Here is a 20078-nt window from a genome sequence, read left to right on the forward strand (position 1 = left end):
CCCTTTCCAGATCTCATTATTTCCATCCTTATCTCTTAGTATATTTATGTCTGTTAATAACCTGGTATGTGTGACAAGACTGTGACCCCTTCTAAATGGTACTCTGCCATCAGAGGTCTATCAGTCTACCATCATACAGTGTAGTTGTGAACCTGCAGCACACATTTCCCATCCTGTTTGCTCTACCAAAATGGCCCTTCTGCCCCTTGAAGATATTTTCATTTTCACCTTAAATTGGTTTAATTATTTTTAACAACTGCATTCCAAATTTTGCCAATTCTATCAGCCTCCTCTCAATGCAGTCAATGCTCAAAGGCTCTTGATTTCAACATAGGGCAGTTGTGACAGACACCTCACTAACAAATGTTGAACTTACAGTAGGCATTTACTGTGTCCCAAAGGCATGCTGTCAGGCATAAATACATCTGGACAAACCAACAAGATTATACAAATGAACTTTCAGTGCTCAGCGTAATGACTGATATATGAAGCAATCTGTGCTTTTTTTTCCCTTTAGCGAAAAAAATTCATGATTGAAAGCAGCTTCAGTGGCAAGAAACACACCTTTGTTACCGATACAGCAAAGACATGTAAATATCTACTGGATCTCTGCTCTGCCCAGCACAAATTCAATGCACAAATCAATTCTAGGCAACTTCAGCAAACTTCAACAGGTGAGGTATAAATACGCTTTCCTTATTCAGGCCATAGGACAGGGTTAGGTTTCAGGAAAGTTGCATTCAATGAAGCTGAGAATCAGAACTTGCCACATCAATTTCACTGTGTTTCAGTTTCTCTGTTTCAGACTAGAAAATAGTATCTCCTACTTCACTGGAAGTTATAGGTGTGTAAATCTAATTTAGCATGTACATATGAGTGGGCAGATGCAGGGGATGGAGAGGGGTTTTCTGGTGATAATAACTATGTAGCTAAACTCAGATTTTTAGAAAAAAAAAACATGATTACACTTACCTTCAGGAAACCTGCTGAGAATTCTGAAGAAACATATCAGATTTAACCCAGATGTAGCCCAAGAAATGTTCCACGCAAATAACTATAGTAGTGCCCAGATATGCTGGAGCTGAACTGGTTATCTTTGCATAAGACAGGAGTTAAACCCTACAGTTCAGTCCCAGGACAAAACCACTAAACCAAAGGCACATCAGTCATACCCACTCAACTATGTAGCTGCTAGCTGCTCTTATTTTAGATTTTGCCATGTCTGTGGAAGATATGACTAATACCTCCTTAGACTTCAGATTTTCCATAGTTTCTAAGCCAAGGTTCTGTTCAACCCAGGGCAGTTACACAGCACTTTTCATTCATGGTTCTTAGCATGCTCTATAAAGATGGGTGAGGATCATTATGGGGAAAGTGAGGCACATACAAAATAACAGTCTAAGCTGATAACTGTCATCACTCTTGAGCTTAGTGGAGCAACATGAGTTTTCACTAGCTCATCCATTGCCTTGAACAGAATCATGATCATGTATGATCACTGATTATTTGACCCAGTGAGTCATAGCAGAAGAATCAAGTTTCATGCCTTATCTGCTGGGATACTCCTTTCTCTGGTAAAACTGTGAAAGTGTTGGCAACAAATTATATCACAGGATATAACAGGATGATTGACACATTGTTTCTTTCCCACTGAAATTATTTAATGAAAAGTGAAATCTGACCTGCACAGTTTTTTTACCATGACAAAAGGTGCTAGAATGACATTTAGGTTCAAGGAACCTTTTGTTGCTTGGACTCCTGTACCTTCAAACATAACTTAGTGCAACTGTGATTTGTAGCATACAAATTAGTGTTAATAGTGAATCTTAAAGTTTCCTGTATCATATTTGCTTGTGGTAACATATCTTAATAAAAATTACTACATTCCATATATAAGAGAACAAAAAGATTGAGAGCTAAGAAAATTATAACCCAAACCCTATTACAAGCACCCCAAATAGCTGAAACAAACCAGATTTACACAAGCCATGTGACTGCAGGTTCTGAGGTTTGGTGTGTGTTTTCTGTCCCAGAAAAAAAGGCTTTGTGAAGGCAATGACAGACTAGTTCAGAATGCTGCCTTTGTCCCCACAGTGAGGCTGTAAGAGATTACAAGATTCTTTCTGCATGAGGGAAACTCTTGCTTCTGCTGCACTGGTCAGATGTCACCATCTCTTCAGAACTTGCTAGCAACCTCCTACATTGAAATCACCATGGCAACTCTCAGACTGCACTAATGCTGTGGACAGTTAAGCCTTCTGATGCCTTAACAAATGCCTCTGATTAGTCACTGAGGAAGAAGGGAGCCTTGATTTAATGCCGCAGAGTAGTGTTCTGGAAAGTTGCATTCAGGCTAATACTTGTTAGGGAAACACACAGGAGGTCAGGTGTCATGTACAACAGCATTAAAGCCCATATTTGTGCTAGCCTGTACCAAGCAGGGTTCCTGTTTTGCCTTCTGACATGTCTCCAATTGCCTGTCGGTCCCTCTCTCCTTCAAATCCCCTCTCCAGCCCACCAGTTGAGAACCTAAATAAATTAACTATGTCTCCTTTGGCACTATCTTGTTTCAGGGAAATAAAATCTTTTGAGAGGATAGATTTGTACATAGCAGAGCCAACATGTCATTAAGCAAGCAGCAGATTTCACACAGAGGTGGAAAATTGGATAGTAAGCATTGCCACCAAGATGGTCTCCTACTCAACTTCACTTGTGTAAATCACTCAGATCAAACATGCAGCTCCTTGGCCCCTCTGCACTTAAAAGAGCATGTGTTATTAGAGTTCCTGTCTTCTCAGATATATGTATATTGGAGTGGTGGGCCCGTCAAGGTTGGATTACCAACCTGGCTAATTCAGTCTCTGACAGACAGATATTTCTCATACACTGAAAATATACAAAATCTACTTCACAGAGATATTCAGGTTTAAATTATACAGGGTTGTACATTTCATCTGTCTTTGTGGACATTTGCACATTGTGAATTTGCAGTATAACTTATAGAAATGAAATCTAAGTACAATGTATACCTTCTATGAAAGAAATGGATTGGGTATCCTCTCCACTCACTCCAAGGCCTAGATATTGTCAAGGACACCAGAACAAATACATCTGTGATGTCAATCTTTCTTGCTGTCATGTTCAAAAAGTTAAGACAGAAAGCACCTTTGAACTTAGAGAGATGGAATAGTATCAGTGGATTTATCTTTCCTAAACAACCCTCCCTCTTCTTTTTCAGAGGAAAGTAAATTTGTAGAAATAGACAAAGCAAATTCTGCATATGCAGCTCAGCGTGAACACCTCGCCCTGATTCAGAGACTGTCTCGTTCAGAGAATGTGCTCTATGGAGCAAACCTGGAAAATGTTTCTGTTGGGATGATGAGCAAATCTTGTGATAACCTCAATGTGGAAACCAACAACAGGACTAGAGACAAAAGCAATCTTGACAGGTACGTTGTTTTCTTTTCCCTCTAAATGAGTGTAAGAACACTCAGTCACAGACTGTATCATTGCAAACCTTTATGGTAAACTGTGAGACAGACTTTTTTTTTGCAGTCTTTTTTGTGGTCACACCAAAATGCCTGGGGCTCCATGGTGCTATAAGTAGTGCAAACACAGGCAGGAAGCTAACAGTCTACAGATACGAACTTGAAAGAGAATGACATTTAAATTTGTACCAGACTCAGGAATGAACCACTTACTAGGTTATAGAGAAAGACAAAAATAAGGGAGAATAAAAGTAAAATCTGTAATGTCTGTGTATCTTCTCTGGAAATGACAATATATGACCTGAATGCACAATGGAAGCTGGTTTTGACTAGTTCTTACCTAATTGATTCCTTCATATCTGAAGTTGAAAATCATAAAGAACAATGCAAGAACTTCTCCCATTTTGTCTGCATTGGTACATTTACAAGTGTAGGCGGTTACTATAGCTGTACCCAGTTTCAAGACCTTTGATGAATTCTGGAACCTTTTAGAATACTAAGTGTTGGAATAGAGCCAAGAAGAACATGAACTATCAGGAAAACTTTCAGATGTGGTTTTGTATAAATGGACAGCAGGGCTAAATGAATCATGCTGTGGCTATGCCATATTTTCCTGATGTCTGCACTCAGCTCAAAGAAAAATGCAGGGGGAAATCAGTCATGATGTGAATGGTCTAATGACAGCTGTTATTTGGAAGCAAATGCTGTCAAGGATAAACTACCTCTCCCTTACAATGAAATGTGGCCCATAAATCAGAATACTCATTGAAAGGCTATAAATACGTGCATTCTCAACTCAGTTCTATAATGCAGTCTTCATTTCCTGCCGTGCAGATATACCTCGGGGCTACCTCAGTCAGAAATGCACATCAATTTGAATGGAAAGCAAAGGAGTTATGACTACCTCTCTATACATTCAACTCAGAACACAATCAGTGGTGAGTATAATAATCATAGAGGCAGTACCCTTCCATCTTAATTGTTTCAATAGCAAGAGCCCAAAATATATTCTACTTACAGATTAAATAATATCCTTTTGCATTTCCAGTCCTGGGAATTAACCCAGAGTTTAGCAAGACAAGCTCTCTTCTTCCCTTTCACTCCTACTTTCCATTATGATCAGTGGTAAGGGACTTCATGATAAAATTGTTCTGTCAGTGGTACCTAAAGCTCTTCAGAGCTGTACACCCAGGACTCTTGCATAAGGCAATATCCCTGTGCTCAGTGGTCATTGTCTGGTTTGCAACTGAGACCTACAACTCAATGAACAATGCATGAGACAACATAAGCCTTCCTCTACTTGCACGACACTAACCGGAATAAGAACTGGACACCTAATTATTTAACAAGCCATATTGCATCAACACAGTGGGCAGATCTATGGAATATGAAGCTATGATTATTTGATTAATCCATTTTAAGCTTAGAACTATACTTTGAACACACTGGGGCAATTACACAATGTTAAGTAGCATCAACACTACAAAACAATCAGTGCTGACTGGATAGCACCTACAGAGACAAAAGGACCCACAGGGTCAAACGCTAGTGTTTCCAAAGGAACCCATAGGAGATTTTGTGTCCAAATTACCCTCATGTTCAATTGGCGTTACATGCCTGACTATTTAGATAACCTAATCTTAAAACTTTGCAGATAAATGCATCATCTCCCAGAAAGGAACATTATAGGAATAGCTTACAAAGCTACTGTACATACACTTTTCTAAAGAATGCAGATTTCCAAACACTTGTTTGAGTTTACTTTCTGAATTAATGGTAATGTTGAAAACAAGGACAAAATGTGGTTTTAATTTTTGAAGCCTCAGTTTTGCATACTACATGAATCTACTGTCTTCCTGCATTAACCTGCATTTATTCTAGCTGTTTTGTTTCTGCAGCACCCGGATCACCAGCCATCCAAAAAGAAGCTTTCCTAAGTGGTGTAGAAAGAGAAATCATTTGTGTCAGACTAAAACGTGACCCTAAGAATGGATTTGGTAAGTAAGGAACATCAATGTTATGCTTGTTACTGGGACTATCAGTTCTTGGTGCTTACACTAATAGTTGCAGACTCAAGTTGGATGAAATTGTAACCTTATTCACCTCATTTATTCTTATAGAATAAGACTACCAGTCTTTGTGAAGGACTTAGAATTTCTGAAACTGAAAAGGACTAAGCACATAAATCAAGACCACAGTTTTTTTCAGAGGATTAACTAAGGCCACTGAGGTGAAGGGAACCAAGTGCTAAGAGTAGGAAGAAGATAACAAGGGTCTAGTTTTGTATCTAAAATACACATGCAGTGATTTTGTTTACCTTAGACCTTAGACAAGGGGAGATGATGTTCTGAAAACCTTTCAGGTATTGCCTGTGGGGATGCAAAATGTGTACACAAGTTTAACATGAACTTTTCCCAACTTTTGGATTCTTATTTTGGATAACAGTTTTGATATACACTATTACACTGTAACCTGTTCTTGTGGATGAGTTCAGAAGACCATCAGGTTTCACAGCTGACCATTAATACAATTAAACATCAGATTTCTAAATGGTGCAGGTCTCTGTGGAATATCCCGATCCCAAACACAACTATTCTATCAGTGAGAAGAATGTATTCTGCAACAGGCAGAATATTCTGAGCTAGGATAGTGAAATTGAACTGCCTGACAAGAGATTTAATTTTCTTAGATATCTCCTACATATCCGTTAGAAATTTACATCGCCCATCTCAGGGGCTCTAGACTACATGATGTAGAACAATGTTCAAATTTGCCTAAAGAGCTTTTTTACCATTTTCCTCCCGCAGATGTTAATTACTAAGGTCTACACATAGTTTATGACTCTTGTAAGAAAGTAGTTGGAATATTTAAAAGTTTCAAGCTAGGAAAGTATTCTTATTGAGAAATTATATTTTAAAAGCCACCAAAGTCACCAGAACACTTTAATTATAATGTGAGTTTAAAGCTCTACCAAATCAAGAACTTGATGCCATGTAAAACAGAACTCCCCATTCTCCAGACCAAGCATTAAACTTATGCCATTGGACTAAGAGCCTTTTGTGCTCCTAAGGTTCATCTTTTCAAATACTGCCAGTGTCTCTGCATTCTCATGCTATCTCATTTTTACAGGTTTTGTAATTATTGGTGGAGAAAATGTAGGAAAATTAGACCTCGGAATCTTTATCGCTTCAATTATTCCTGGGGGACCTGCAGACAGAGCTGGAAATATCAAATCAGGTCATTGTCCTTAGTTTTTAATTGGAATTAAAATACTTTCATGGTTTAAAGTTAGCTACTCTGAATTTATTTCCTTATTTAGAGGTGCTTTGTCTTGTTTTAATCCTTTTATTTTTTTAAGGAGGACGACTCATCTCTGTGAATAATATTAGTCTCGAGGGCATTTCATTTAATACTGCAGTTAAAATCATACAGAATTCTCCCGATGAAGTGGACCTCATCATCTCTCAAACCAAAGGTATAAAGTCAAATGCCTTTGCTGGCTATGGAATGTTAATAGTTTACTCAGAACACTGGTATTTATTAGGCACTGGGATGTAGTAATAATTTCTTGCTACTCAATGGCAGTTATAATAACTATAGGCTAGCAGTGAAAGTAGTCAGCTTCTAGTAGGTATCATGTAATCTCTGTTCTATAGTCACTGTGAAAAAATCTATTAAGGGCTGCATTGCTGAATACCGAGATAATTTTGGCATTTCTTTCTCTAATAGAGTCATATTCCTCTGCAGTGATGAAGCAAACACATTTCTCCACACTTACAATAGCAGCGCTCTATTTTACAATGACTGACTCATTTTATAGATCTGATTTCACAACAAGTTGATGTAGGAAGCTACCTTGTCCTCCTGTGCTGAGGTATAATAAAATTTGCCTTCAAGTTTACTTACTGTTTGCATTCAGCAATGTTTTATTTTGGTATGGCTTTACAGACATATATGAAGAAGGGTTACATGAAGAAAAGAATCTATCAAGAGGAAACAGCACTAGTGGATCTGAGATCTCTTGTGTAGACAGTGGGAGAAAAAAGATTCAGGATCATCATACAGCTCTCCCCAAAGAAGAGGACGTAAATATAGATGAACTTGAAAAGGCACCAAAATGGGGCCCTACGATTACAGTTCCTTCAGCTGATAGTCTGGATGTGGGGGTAACTGAGATTTTGATGCTGTTCAGTAATATTATGCCCAGCATGTGTCTTAACAACATTCCAGATATATTGAGAACGGAAAGTAACCAAGAAATTTAAAAAAATAGGAAAGGAGAAAGAAAACCTTGGAAGATGTTGCTTATTAAATTACATTGGAAATGTCAAAATGATAGAAACGTCTAGAATATATGAAAAAATGAGGAAACCATTCCACAAAATGTTATTAAAAATTTTCCTCCATTTTCCAATGGAGGTAGAAAATTTTGATTATTTTCAAGCAACCTCTTTTCAACCAGACACAGAACGGCAACATTGTGTCTAATTTCCCACTATTAGACAGCCTTCCTATCTATACTCATCATATGCACATTTAGATAGATTATATTTTAAGTAATGTTAGCCTAAACTTGAAATAATGTCAGGGGTATAAATGATACCACTCCAGGCTTATAGAGACAGGAGGATCAAACCCTATGTATCTTCTGGATACTCTCTCTTATTTTTTTTTTTCCTTCCTTTCCCCGCACCCCTCCCAGCCCCCCTAACCCCCTGCCCTTTATTGAGATGTTGCAGTCTCATTAGTGTTTATATTTTTGAGACAGGAAGCTGATTCTTCACACTTACCATCTCCATCTGAAACCAACTCAAAAGAAATCTATACTGTGGAGCTTGTTAAAGAAGATGGGACTTTTGGAATCAGTGTGACTGCAAGTGTTACTGTTAATCTTTCAGTGTGTCTGTCAAACTGTTACATGACCAAGAAACACATAGAAAACTGTATTTATGTGGAAAAAAAGATAGAAAATAGGCTGATAACAAAAACTGTTAGTGTGGCATGTTTCAAACCTAAGTGTCCAACTAATAGACAGAGAAAGCATAAAGTACTGGCTCTGCTCATTTCCCCGTTCTCACCCGCAGAATCTGTGAAAGAACTGTGCCGACATAACACACATGGCAGAACAAGACCTACCACTGAAATTGGAGTTTGGTCAGGGAGGGATATAGCCAGAGCCTCTAGAAAATGCAGTGATGCAAAGAATTCTCCAAGTCATGATGGGTTTTGCTGCTCCCCTGGGGCTCCTGGAACTCAAAGGGTGTACAAGCAGATTACACAGGACCATGGATGGCATGGGCTCAAGCAGTGGCCCACAGGCCCCGAATATGGCTTTGGCTTGTGCCTCAACAAGCAGTATAACAGAAGCCATCCCACGCTGAGGGGCTGAAAGTTTAGATGTGGACTCAAGATATGCCATGATTCTTACTCTGAAGACCCGAGAAAGGACCCTAGACAATTTTATTTCCTAGCATAAGGAAGTACAGTTCTCCATGCATTTAGAGGACCAGAGAAGTCAGCAATGAAAACTATCTGCAACATTTGAATAATAATTTCTTGTCCTGGATATCAAAGTTGAATTTATCCCTCCAGGCTGAGATGTCTTTACAGTCCTTGCTGAAATGGAGTGGAAAGCAACAGCCATTTCATTGCCTGCAAAAGAAAATTAAGGGCTGTTTTTTCCTTCTTCATCTGAATTTGGCCAGGGGATGTAGATGGACAGAACATGATTCTTAGGTTAATCTGGAATTCCTCTGAGCTGTAGGCTCTCAAGGGGCTGCACAAGTTCAGCTCCATGCTTTATATATTTTCTGAAAGGTTAATTACTAAATGGATATTGCATAGTTTGGAAACTGGGCTAGAGACTGACTGAAAGATACAACCCCATCTTTGTGTTAGCATAGGGAAAAATTTAAGAACATTTAGTAAGCGTTTTTATATAACCACGTAGAAATTAATTGCATTTTCCTAGAAAATAAAACAAGATTACTACATAGAGAAGTACATTACAACTAGATGGGACTTTGGAGTAACATCCTCTTTCCTTTTTTTCCTATATTTTAAAAAAATGTAATTCCTGAAGCAGTTGCTTTGCAATGTATGTGTAAGTAGCTTTGATTTTTATCACAAGAAGGACACGTGAAGACTCCACTCTAAACTGCACGCATATGTTTTGCAGGGTGGAATAAACACTAGTGTGCGTCACGGTGGGATATATGTGAAGTCAATTATCCCCAGGGGACCAGCAGATAAGGATGGACAAATAAAGATAGGTAACATGTCTGGCAATAAAATTCTGGGCTGAAGAACAAAATGTGAGTGTGGAATACTTGTCACAAGGACAATGAAACACATTTGAGATTGGAGGTCATACAACTGTGAAACGTAATACGCAGCCTGTCATTCCTCATTCTGTCCCTGTGCTACGTGTAGATATCCCACCAAAAAACCCCAGGAGGCTCATACCAACATTGTACATCTACTCTCTGTAGCTGCACATCAGGCTAGTGACTCTGACACCTACTTTCGGTGTCGCTATGATAACCAGATACTATCACTGCATGTACTTGCAGAATACCCTGGTATGTTTTAAGTGCTAATTATAGAATGCTGTACAAGCAGTATTGCTTTCATATAGAGTAACATAATTTGACATATGTAAGCATGAAGATCTATTGCAACATGGGTAGCCTCAAGGTTTACACCCACTGAACTTGAACATCAGAGCAGCTTGACCCTTTTTGTTGTTTGTTTACTTGTTTGTTTTCTTTTGCCTCAGGTGATCATCTGCTAGAAGTAGATGGCATCAGCCTCTGCGGCATCACCCACAAACAGGCTGTGGAACACCTTAAGAAATCTGGCCAGGTTTGTACAACAACAGAGCTCAATAAGATACCCAGTAGAATAAACTGCACTTAGTATAAAGCACAGTAGCAAAGCTGGGCCAAAAGAAACTTCCCGCCAACACCATGCAACCTCACTCTGTTAAAAAAAAAAAAGTAAGAACACTTAGGGCTCACTGTGTACTGTGTAACTGGAACCTGTTCATCATTGTTTTAGATTGCCAAGCTGGTTCTAGAAAGGGGAAACTACCGATTGCCAGAGCCATGCCTGGCTGCTAATGGCAGAAAGGAGAATCAATGTGCAGTTGTTTCTGTGGCAACATCCTTCACAGATGGTACCAAGGACTACTGCTTTTTGACAGATGGTGAGCAATAAAAAAATAACTCAGGATAACTTCTTACAATGTGCAAGAAAGGAATGAATGAAAATACTTCTATGAAATTTCTGTGGGTTGGAAGGAAAACTGCATGCTGAATAAAAATATGTGCAATATTAATGGCATTATCAAAAATTAATTCTGAACAAAATATTTCTGATGTACTTAGAGTTCCAGTTGCTAGATACAGCTGAATTTATCCTAGGCATAAATACTGTATCTCTCAGCCTTCATGAGATGGGCCTGGCAGGGGACATCCCTGTCAGGAAGCAGCTGGGTTGATGCTGACAGCCTGTTACCCAAAGAGAGCACTGCCAGCTCAACTGCTGATGCTGTGTCAGTGATGAGGCGAGGGTGAACTGCTGCCCCAGGGCCAGGACTGGAGACTGGCATCACTTCATTTCTTAAAAGCAGAAGATTCAGAGATCACTTTCACTGAATTTAGCCAACAAATAAATGCTGTATCTTTTACTGTAAGGCTGTCTCATAAACAGTAAGTCTGAACCATACTTTTCCATGGGGCAGTTACTTCTCTACATTGTCCCTAGCAGTATGGGGTTCAGCTGCCAGTATGGTATTTGAGAAAGGGCAGGTCTCTTCTTCTTGCCTGGAAAGAGCAGTAGCTTTGATTCTAGTTTATGCTGGTTAGTGCAGGACCTAAATTAACATCAGGCAGCCACAGAATAGTAAGATCTACCCAACATGTACAGAAGAATGTCAGAAAAGTATAGCATTTGAATCTTTTTATGTTGGTACAAAAGGCTTCTTCCTTTATGGGCTTGTACCAGATGGCATAAAGTCTGTGAGCACATGGTGGAATAGAATCCAGTTCTCCCCATTCTGCTCGTGTGACTTCAAGGGCTCATTTAAGTTAAGATAACAGCAAACCCCTCTTTTGCCATTAGTATCAGTAGATCTACTGCTGCAGCATACAGATAAAAAGGTCTGCTGAGGGTATAATTTCCATCAGCTCCTTAGTGGGTACATATGGCATGGTTCCTACCCTTTTTCTAATCCCTGCTTTGAACAGATAATACATTTGAAGTCAAATTGACAAAGAATTCTGGAGGCCTCGGCTTTAGTGTTCTGCAAATGGAAGGAGATGCTTGCAAACACCTTGAAGGAGCTATTTTCAGGATCAAAAGACTGTTTCCAGGGCAGCCAGCTGAAGAGAATGGCAAAATTGAAGTCGGAGATATCATTTTAGCTGTGAATGGGAAACCTATTCAAGGACTCTTGTATCAGGTACCAGGCAGTACTATCACTGGGACTCCAGATGGGTAACCTGTTAATAAAGACAATGGAATGAAACTGCATTTAAACTTAATTATCACCAGAGGGAGTCAGAATTTTCATATAAAGAATCTGACTTCTGTTTAGGATTCTTCTCTAGAATTCTTATGGAAAATTCCCTTCCTAACAGAATACTTACAGAGAGTTTCTTCAACTATTTAATTTGTAACTTTCTCTAATGATGCACAAAGCCTATTGTTAGATGCATGCAAGTTGTTAATTAGTTGGAATCTTTGTTGCTGTTATGCATAATTTGAATATTTTTTCTGTTATCATTTGTGCTTTGTAATGTTGTGCTAAATACTATGCCCTAGATTCAAATCTCTACCCGGTGAGGTAAATCCAGAGTAACATTTTTCTTCAGGAATGAGAAATTCTATGCTCACATGAAGAAATTAAGTGGTAAAAAAGGACTACATGTGTATTTATTCTTTTCAATGTAATGTTGTCACCTTATGAAAAATCCCTGAGTTTTGTATATGAATATACATTGAATAGATAAGATTGGTAACATACAGAAATTATGAAATAATGCAATTTTTCCACTGACAGGTCATTCATATTATTAAATAGCTAGGGCAAAAGACAAGCTACTGTAAGTCTTAGACACCTGGGAGGAGGGGAGCAGGGGAAAGGCAATGTGCTGCAATTGTACTCACTTTTTTTTTTTTTTTTTTTTTGACCTGGAGTCTGCCTTTTTCCAGCACTGTCTTGCTCTGACACACAGCCCTTTTACCTAGTCTGTGCAGAGGGGCAGACAGGGTGTTTTGGCCTACAGCATTCTTTTTTTTTCCCCCCTCTAGATTAAGCATTTAATCTCCCACTGTAGTTGAAAGCTTGATACCACTGTATAGATGCTATGTCAAGGAGGAGCATTGAGAAGGTCTCCATTTAGTTATGTCAATATGGCAGCCTGTGGAGCTATGATGATATAATTGACTGAAGATGTGTCCCTGCCACATGCAGTTTGAATCAATTTGTCTGAAAATTCTGTTTTCTTCAAGAAAATAAAAAGAATTAATTTAAACCTAGGTGTTGGTGGAACAAAAGCTTGTAAACAGAACTGACTACTTTAGATAGACATTCACATAAAAACTATGGTCCACTTATATGACAATCATACGGTAGTGAATTTTGGCTCCCAGACACTGCTGAGAGGCACAAATACTAGGAATTTGGGATTCACAATAAAAATTGTCTCCATCCCAGCTGCTAAAATGATATGTACTATAGACTGTGTTCCATAAGAAGTCTAACATTCCTTCTTCCTGCTTAGGATGTCCTCCACTTGTTGAGAGGAGCTCCTCTAGAAGTCACACTACTACTTTGCAGACCACCAAAAGGTGTTCTTCCAGAAATAGAGCAGAGTGCCCTGGTAAGGCAAAGCTTCTGTCAGCAAACTTTCTTATGTCAACCTGGAAAAACACTTCTACATTTTCTATCCAGTCTTGAATGAGGCAACATTCCCTTTTATTCAAGGCCCTGTATTCCTTTTCTTTTCTTTCTTGGCTTCAACTCAAGCTCTAAGGTTCAACTGATTCTTCCTTAAAAAACAAAATAATAAAAATCTGACAGATGTGAAACATGTTTATCCTGGTCCAACAGTTTTTGTATTGTAGCACTGTCATTGGAGTGAAACAGTACATACCCAAGAAGATCTTCTAGTGATGCTTCTAAAAATGCTTTACTAGATCCTCAGCCAGAAACTGCAGATATTCTCAACTGCAGCTATATGATAACTTGTGGGCTTGAGGTAGCTATATTACTCCCAAAAGTGAGAGAAAAATAAAGAACTTTTCCTATCCAGGCTTCCTCTCAATAAACTTAAATAAATGATATAATGGTTTCAACCAGTTATTCAGCTTCATATTGATAGCAGAATCTGCAGGGGGGAAAAAACCACAAACAAAAAACCCCCAAACCAAACAGTAGAGACTGCAGAGTCTAAAACAGTGCCATTAGGTGTGATAGCATTATTATTCCTGCTTCTTGAACACAACTCAGGGACACATACACAAGTACTCTTATAATGAGCATGCATTTGCATTGCTCTTGCTCCATGTAAAATGACCCACTTACAGTTCTTGTCCCACCACGACTTAAAAGGGTTGTCCATGGACAGACAGAAATGACTGTCAGGTCCATCTCCAGATAACAAACTGGCTCCAGTTGCTCTCCTGCAATGTGCCCTTGGCCAATTTCTATGGTTAGTCACACAGGAGTCAAATTTGGAAGCCACGTCTATACAATGAAGAGAATATAGACACAAAGTTGAGGCATGATATGAACAGAAATAAAAAGAGGCCATCTGTAGCAAAGAATTCATTGGGAAAATTGAACTTGTGTAGTAGTTTCATGGCTGGAACTCCTAAAGAATGTGAAAGATAAGCATAAAGACAAAACAGTTATTTAGTGAGAGAGTACCTCCCTCTATTGTTTCCCTCCCTTCCAGCTACTATTTGATATTTTCACATTCAGACGCTTACTGATATTGTGTCTTCAGATTATTTTGTTCCTAAAGCAAAGGAGGTAGGAGATAAAAAAGGTGTTACACTAACCTTTCTGTTATTTTGATAGACTCCAGCACCATCTCCAATTAAGGAATTTGTGACAGAAACACCAGGCAGAACAGAGGTAGGAAATAGTATGGATCAGTCTACCACTGATGGACGCAACACCTCTCCAGACCTCAAAGACTGCCTGGATTCTCCAGTGGCAGCAGATTTCAGTGAGCCTCCTGAAGAGAACACCTCAATTTATGAAGAACAGGAAGCTGAGTTTCAAGAAAAGACCATACAGAAAGTTACGACTCCCAGTGAAAGTTGCTATAAACATCTTTGGAAGTTTCATCGAGAAGCTGCTAGTTCTGAAGTCTTGCACTCCTTAGAGGAAGAAATGAAGCAGAACTGCTACTCACCATGTGAATTTGAATGGGCCAAAAGGTAGGAAATATTGAAATTTGCTCTGCAGACTTTCCTTTGGCTCTTAGAATTTTGAAAGTAAATTGCTTAGGTTTAAACACAGGGCTATCTGCTTCTAATCACTGCTGATTACTGAAGATTTTCTTTTACTATCTTATTTTGACTATCCTAATCTGTTGTCTCTATTTACTCTCATCTTAATAGAATTTTGAGTAAGTCTTAATTGTAAGACAGTTTTATGAGTGCTGCACTATTTTAATCATTTATGCCGTTCAGCTGAAGCTGGCTGCAATTTGAAATTGGTGGAAAGACCTTTGTTCACTTAAATAGGAACCAAAGACTCTCTTATTTATTATATTATCTTTTCCTCAAAGCTGACTTAAACAGGCACTAAAAATTTCTTTCTTATTGTATGATATTTTAGTTTCAAATTTTTTCAGAGAAAATAAAAAAACCTCAGAAGACAGACTGTGATCAAGGAGCAAAACAATAAAGTTATTTTTCTGTCTTCAGAAGCCAATAGAAGCCCTGAGCCAGAGGAGTCATACAATAGAATACAGTGCAAATGGACTCAGCCTCTTTTTACACTCTTTTGGATATACCAGACACTGGCACACAGAAGACAATCTGTTCCATTTTAATCATCTTTCCCAGTACAAAGGAATATAAATTATTGGAATAGAAAGGATTGGTGGAAAGACATATTGCAGCTTTAGTATTTTTATCTAGAAACTAATTTCTATTTTTCAACACAGTCACTTGAAATCCTTTTGTTACTCTTGACATTCATCAAGCACAGAACCAGGCAGTCAGAGATTCCAGTCTCTGGGAAGTCACAGCACTAGCTGACTGTAAGTCAAGTGGGGACATAAGGGCAATTCATACATTTAGCTCCTTTCTCTTTAGAGAAGAAGCTTCACTCACATTTATGGGTAAAGCTCCTGCTTATGTATATGCTTCTCTACTGCTAAGAATAAAACCAGCAGAAATATGTCTTCAACAAACATATTTGCCAAGAGATACAGCTTCAACAAAACTAAGTTTATTCTGGAAAAATATAAATTCCAATATAAGTTTTGGATTCTTCCCAAGAAGGAAGTTCTGAAATAAATATTTTTGTTTGGTACATTCTCAGTATCATTTAATTTCAGATTTTGCATTTTCAAAAGGCAGCCAGAGCAGTTTAAGACAGCATGTATTTTAAATGTAATCTCAGTTTAAATGATCTTTCCAACTAAAAACATACAAAAAACCCCCAGAAGGAAATTGACATCAATTGCTTTTCATCAGAATCCTCAAAACTTTTAATGCAAATGTAGAAATTTTCTGATATGAATTTTAAAAGTTCTCTGCTCAGGGTTTCACATGGAAAATTCCTTTTACTCTTCTCATCACTACCAATAAGAACCTTTGAAAAACTTTAACTCATAGTTTTCCCCTGTGAAGTTCAGGTGCAGGGGTCACAAGACTCCAAAAGAAAGTCAAGCAAGTCAGTGGACCTCGTGTATGGGCCTGCAGGACCAAGGCTCATGTTATTTCCCATGGTGATGTAGAGATGGGCTAGAAGCTGTGCTATGATTAAGCCACTGCTGGCTCATTGTCTTGAGCTTGTGTAGCTCTGCCAAAAAGCTTACATATCGTTTGAAGGTCAGTCAGCACTCCACTAGCCGTGACAGCTTCTATGACACAGACATTGAGCAATGACCATTGAACTTCCTCTTGTTCCCTGTCTCCAACAGAAAGGAGCAGAATGCATTTTGTGTTATCCTTAAACATTTCTTTTTAATTATCCCAGTCTTCTTCCACAGTATTGCAAGCATCTGTTATCCATCTATTAAAGCACAAACTGTCAGCTTCATTCTCAGCTTTGCTGTGCTACTGGAGATGGCCAACTTCACATTTCCTCCCTGCACAGATATAAGCTATCAGACTAGACTGCTTCCATCACTGAGGGGATACTGCATGACCCAACAAATTTTTCTTATTTTCATAATTTTTTCAAAAGTACCATCAAAGGCTCCTAGCTATATTCAACCAAAATGCCTGTTTTGCTACTGTGCTTTATATTTTCCTTCTGACTATATACAGCTTTTGAAACAAGAGTTTAACACTGGGGATCTTCTGTGATTTCATACAAGACATGCAGTTTGTGTTCTTTTTAGTCGTATACATTCGCTTGAGAGGTGGTAGACACAGTTCAGTTCTATCAGAGAGGAAAATGTCCTAGGCAACTTATATATGAAATGATAGAGCAACTTTGCTATGTGAAGAATTAATGAAAGCTATGCCATTTTAAGTGTTTTTAAGATGAATGAGGTTTAGCAATATTGCTATAAAGATTGATATGAATAAAATGCATACTTTTGAAAAAGATGTGTTTCAAGCATTTCTATTACATTTAATGGTAAATTTAATGGGAGAAAATGTTATAGTAGTCTATTAGAATTCGTTAATGACAACAGCCAAAACAATATATAAACACAACACATACGATTATGGTCTGGGCTTGAACATCAAAAGTGATGAATATTGTGTCTCCAATATAGTCAATAATAATTTTAATTCAAGTAATTGAACAAATCCATTGATTTTTGTAGGACAACTCATGCTTCAAGGCAATCATAAGAATAAAAGCAAGCTTACAATGTCAGGACTTGATTAATGGAGAGACAGGAATCATTTTATATTTCATGTGTCTGGTCTGTGTTCTAGCTACCAAAGAAAGACCTGTAAGAGCCAGGAAAGTGGCAGGCATTCCCTTTTCAAGAAAAATGCAAATATTAAAATTGTAATAGTATTGTAATGTGCATATCGCTTACCTGATAAGTTAAGTTGGTTCTGGTAGATGAAATAATTAATGGTCTAGGTATTGTCCAATTATTCTTTTCAAGAAGCAACCAAAATACTAATTAATGCCTTAAAAAAACAGAGTGTCAGATTTGCAAAGGCTGTTTTCAAATTCTGAAATCTTTTAAATCTTTTGACTAGCTTTGCAAAATATTGCTGATTTATTTATCTTTATAGCAACATTGGACCCAGACAGAAATCTAACATGATAACTAGTACTTAAAATTAAATAAAAGTTAAAATTAAAATAAGGTCATATATAAGCAGTAGACTTTTCAGTGGCCATATAATAAAGCATATGGAGGAAAACCATAGCACTGCAAACCTTTTTTTTCTTTCAAGCTGCATATTTAATAAGAGTGATGATGACCTATCAAACACAAAATGTATGCCTGAAACTCTCTCTCTAACACCTACTGATGAAGAGTATCTCACTGTCAGCTCGACCTCTGTGATCCCACTTTCACGAGGAGGAAGCTCCGAGACACTCTCCACAACAATGGTGACCCCACAACCACGTGTCTATGGTCCCTTCTCATCATCCCTGCCTGCTAGAGAGATACATGGCAGTGACAATGAATGGGAAGACTTGGAGGAACTAGAGGAAGACAAGGAAGAAAAGGAAGATTGCACTAGGGTATGTGATAGGCACCAGATTATTAACAAGTAGAATGTGACAAAGGAAAAGAAATAACTTTAAGAATACAACATGCTTAAACAATTTTTACTCATTATTTATGCTATTTCTTCATGGCTTTTTTTACTTTCCTGAATGTCCACAATCTTCAAGTAAAGCAGACTTTCTGCTATGTCCAGGTCTCTAGAATTCTCTACCATTTGCCTGAAGGCCATCTCCTTGCTCTTGCCATATTAGTATTTCTTCAGCTTTCCAGCATTCTGCAGTGTTATTCCCAGTGTACAAACACCTAAAATCCCCCTAGTAGCCTCTAAAATTAATTGGAGTCACCTACTTCTGTTTTTTTTTTTTTTTTGTCATGTTTTAAACCCATGTGGAAAATCACTTTGTTACACTGATACTACTGTAATGTCCTGATAAGAAAGTATGATCCTTGTGCTAATTACTATTCAAAATATAAGGCTCAGTCCTGCCAAAGGCTGAACATCTTGCATTCCTGCTGACAGTAATGAGCTCTTAATTCCTACTACTCTGAGAGCACCAAGGACAAAATTCAGCTCCAGCCATTTCCTTCAGTGGGTCAGCAATTGCAATAACAACAGTAATCTCTGCAGCCTACTATTGTAATGCTTGCCAGTACAGAGGACTCCAAGCCTTTCTTTACATATTTCTAATGTGTGAAGTCCAAAGTTTCAGGCCCTATCAATCAATCACCATGAAGATCCATGAGGTAAAAAGAATTAAAATTAATTCTGGAATAAGGTAGTAACAGATCAGATAAACCCTGATGTATGCTCTTATTTATATGATCTAAGGATCTGATTCCTATCTGCATATAAAACATAATGGAAAATGTTAATGAAGCAACAGAAAAGTCTACAACAAACATATTTTGTGTTTATTTTAATAGGAAATGGAGATCTTTGTGACTTTGACAAAGTCAGAGAACAATGGTTATGGATTCTCTGTAGTTCTTAACAAAGTGGACACCTGCTTGTATGTTGATGAAATCTTGAATGAGCCTGCCCTGTCTGATGGAAGATTAAGAAAGGGAGACAAAATCATTATGGTACAATAATTATTTGAGTTTATACAGAGGAGAAAATATTTGCAGATCAATGTCATTTAGCTTCGACATTCTTCCTTTCATAGGGTCCAGTTTATCACATATTTAGGCATGTACATACAAATGAATCATATAATAAATGTAATTCTGCTGACTTCAGTAGGACAGATTTCAGACTGAATAGATTGTATGACCAGGCAAATAACATTAATCATCTAGCAGCAATGCAAGACAACTGAGACATTAAATGCCTTCCCAATTAAATAACATAAACTGAATTAATGTAATAAGATAGGTGACCTACAAAGGATGCAGGAGTTATGTCCTTTGCAGTATATGAATAAAGCCTGGTTTCAGCTTGGTTCATCTTCAATTTGTTGCATTAGACTATCTTCCTTGTTTTTTGTTACAAGACCTTGAGTTTCAGGAAAAAAAAGAGCTATTCTTATGAAAGCTCTATATTCAGAAAAATAAAAGTTCAAAAAACAAATATTACTGCAATCTTAACTGTTGCATTCACTAACATTAAATACCACAGCAAAGCAGTAACATGAAAGTTCATATGGAAAATTCAGAGTGGAGGAAGAAGTACATAGTGGTCAATGAG

The 20078-nt window shown here is 37.9% G+C and overlaps 1 protein-coding gene across 5 annotated transcripts in view; it reads left to right on the plus strand.

Annotated features, from left to right (window-relative positions):
* The window catches only part of FRMPD2 (FERM and PDZ domain containing 2), a 78872-nt gene that overhangs the window by 33005 nt on the left and 25789 nt on the right, over window positions 1-20078 (plus strand). For 4 of the 5 annotated variants that reach the window (XM_033001790.2, XM_033001787.2, XM_033001786.2 and 1 more), the window contains 16 exons: window positions 518-674; window positions 3239-3449; window positions 4323-4426; window positions 5387-5485; window positions 6618-6725; window positions 6847-6963; window positions 7437-7654; window positions 8257-8361; window positions 9667-9760; window positions 10267-10352; window positions 10548-10695; window positions 11738-11952; window positions 13277-13375; window positions 14578-14942; window positions 18111-18405; window positions 19316-19474. In XM_033001790.2, coding sequence (XP_032857681.1) covers window positions 518-674; window positions 3239-3449; window positions 4323-4426; window positions 5387-5485; window positions 6618-6725; window positions 6847-6963; window positions 7437-7654; window positions 8257-8361; window positions 9667-9760; window positions 10267-10352; window positions 10548-10695; window positions 11738-11952; window positions 13277-13375; window positions 14578-14942; window positions 18111-18405; window positions 19316-19474 — 2580 coding nt within the window. The remainder of the gene's footprint in view (window positions 1-517; window positions 675-3238; window positions 3450-4322; window positions 4427-5386; window positions 5486-6617; window positions 6726-6846; window positions 6964-7436; window positions 7655-8256; window positions 8362-9666; window positions 9761-10266; window positions 10353-10547; window positions 10696-11737; window positions 11953-13276; window positions 13376-14577; window positions 14943-18110; window positions 18406-19315; window positions 19475-20078) is intronic. The other variant, XM_033001788.2, reaches the window with a different exon arrangement.

The sequence above is a fragment of the Tyto alba genome, unplaced genomic scaffold (assembly GCF_018691265.1).
Source record: "Tyto alba isolate M040663 unplaced genomic scaffold, T.alba_DEE_v4.0 Super-Scaffold_1, whole genome shotgun sequence".
NCBI classification, from domain to species: Eukaryota; Metazoa; Chordata; class Aves; order Strigiformes; family Tytonidae; genus Tyto; species Tyto alba.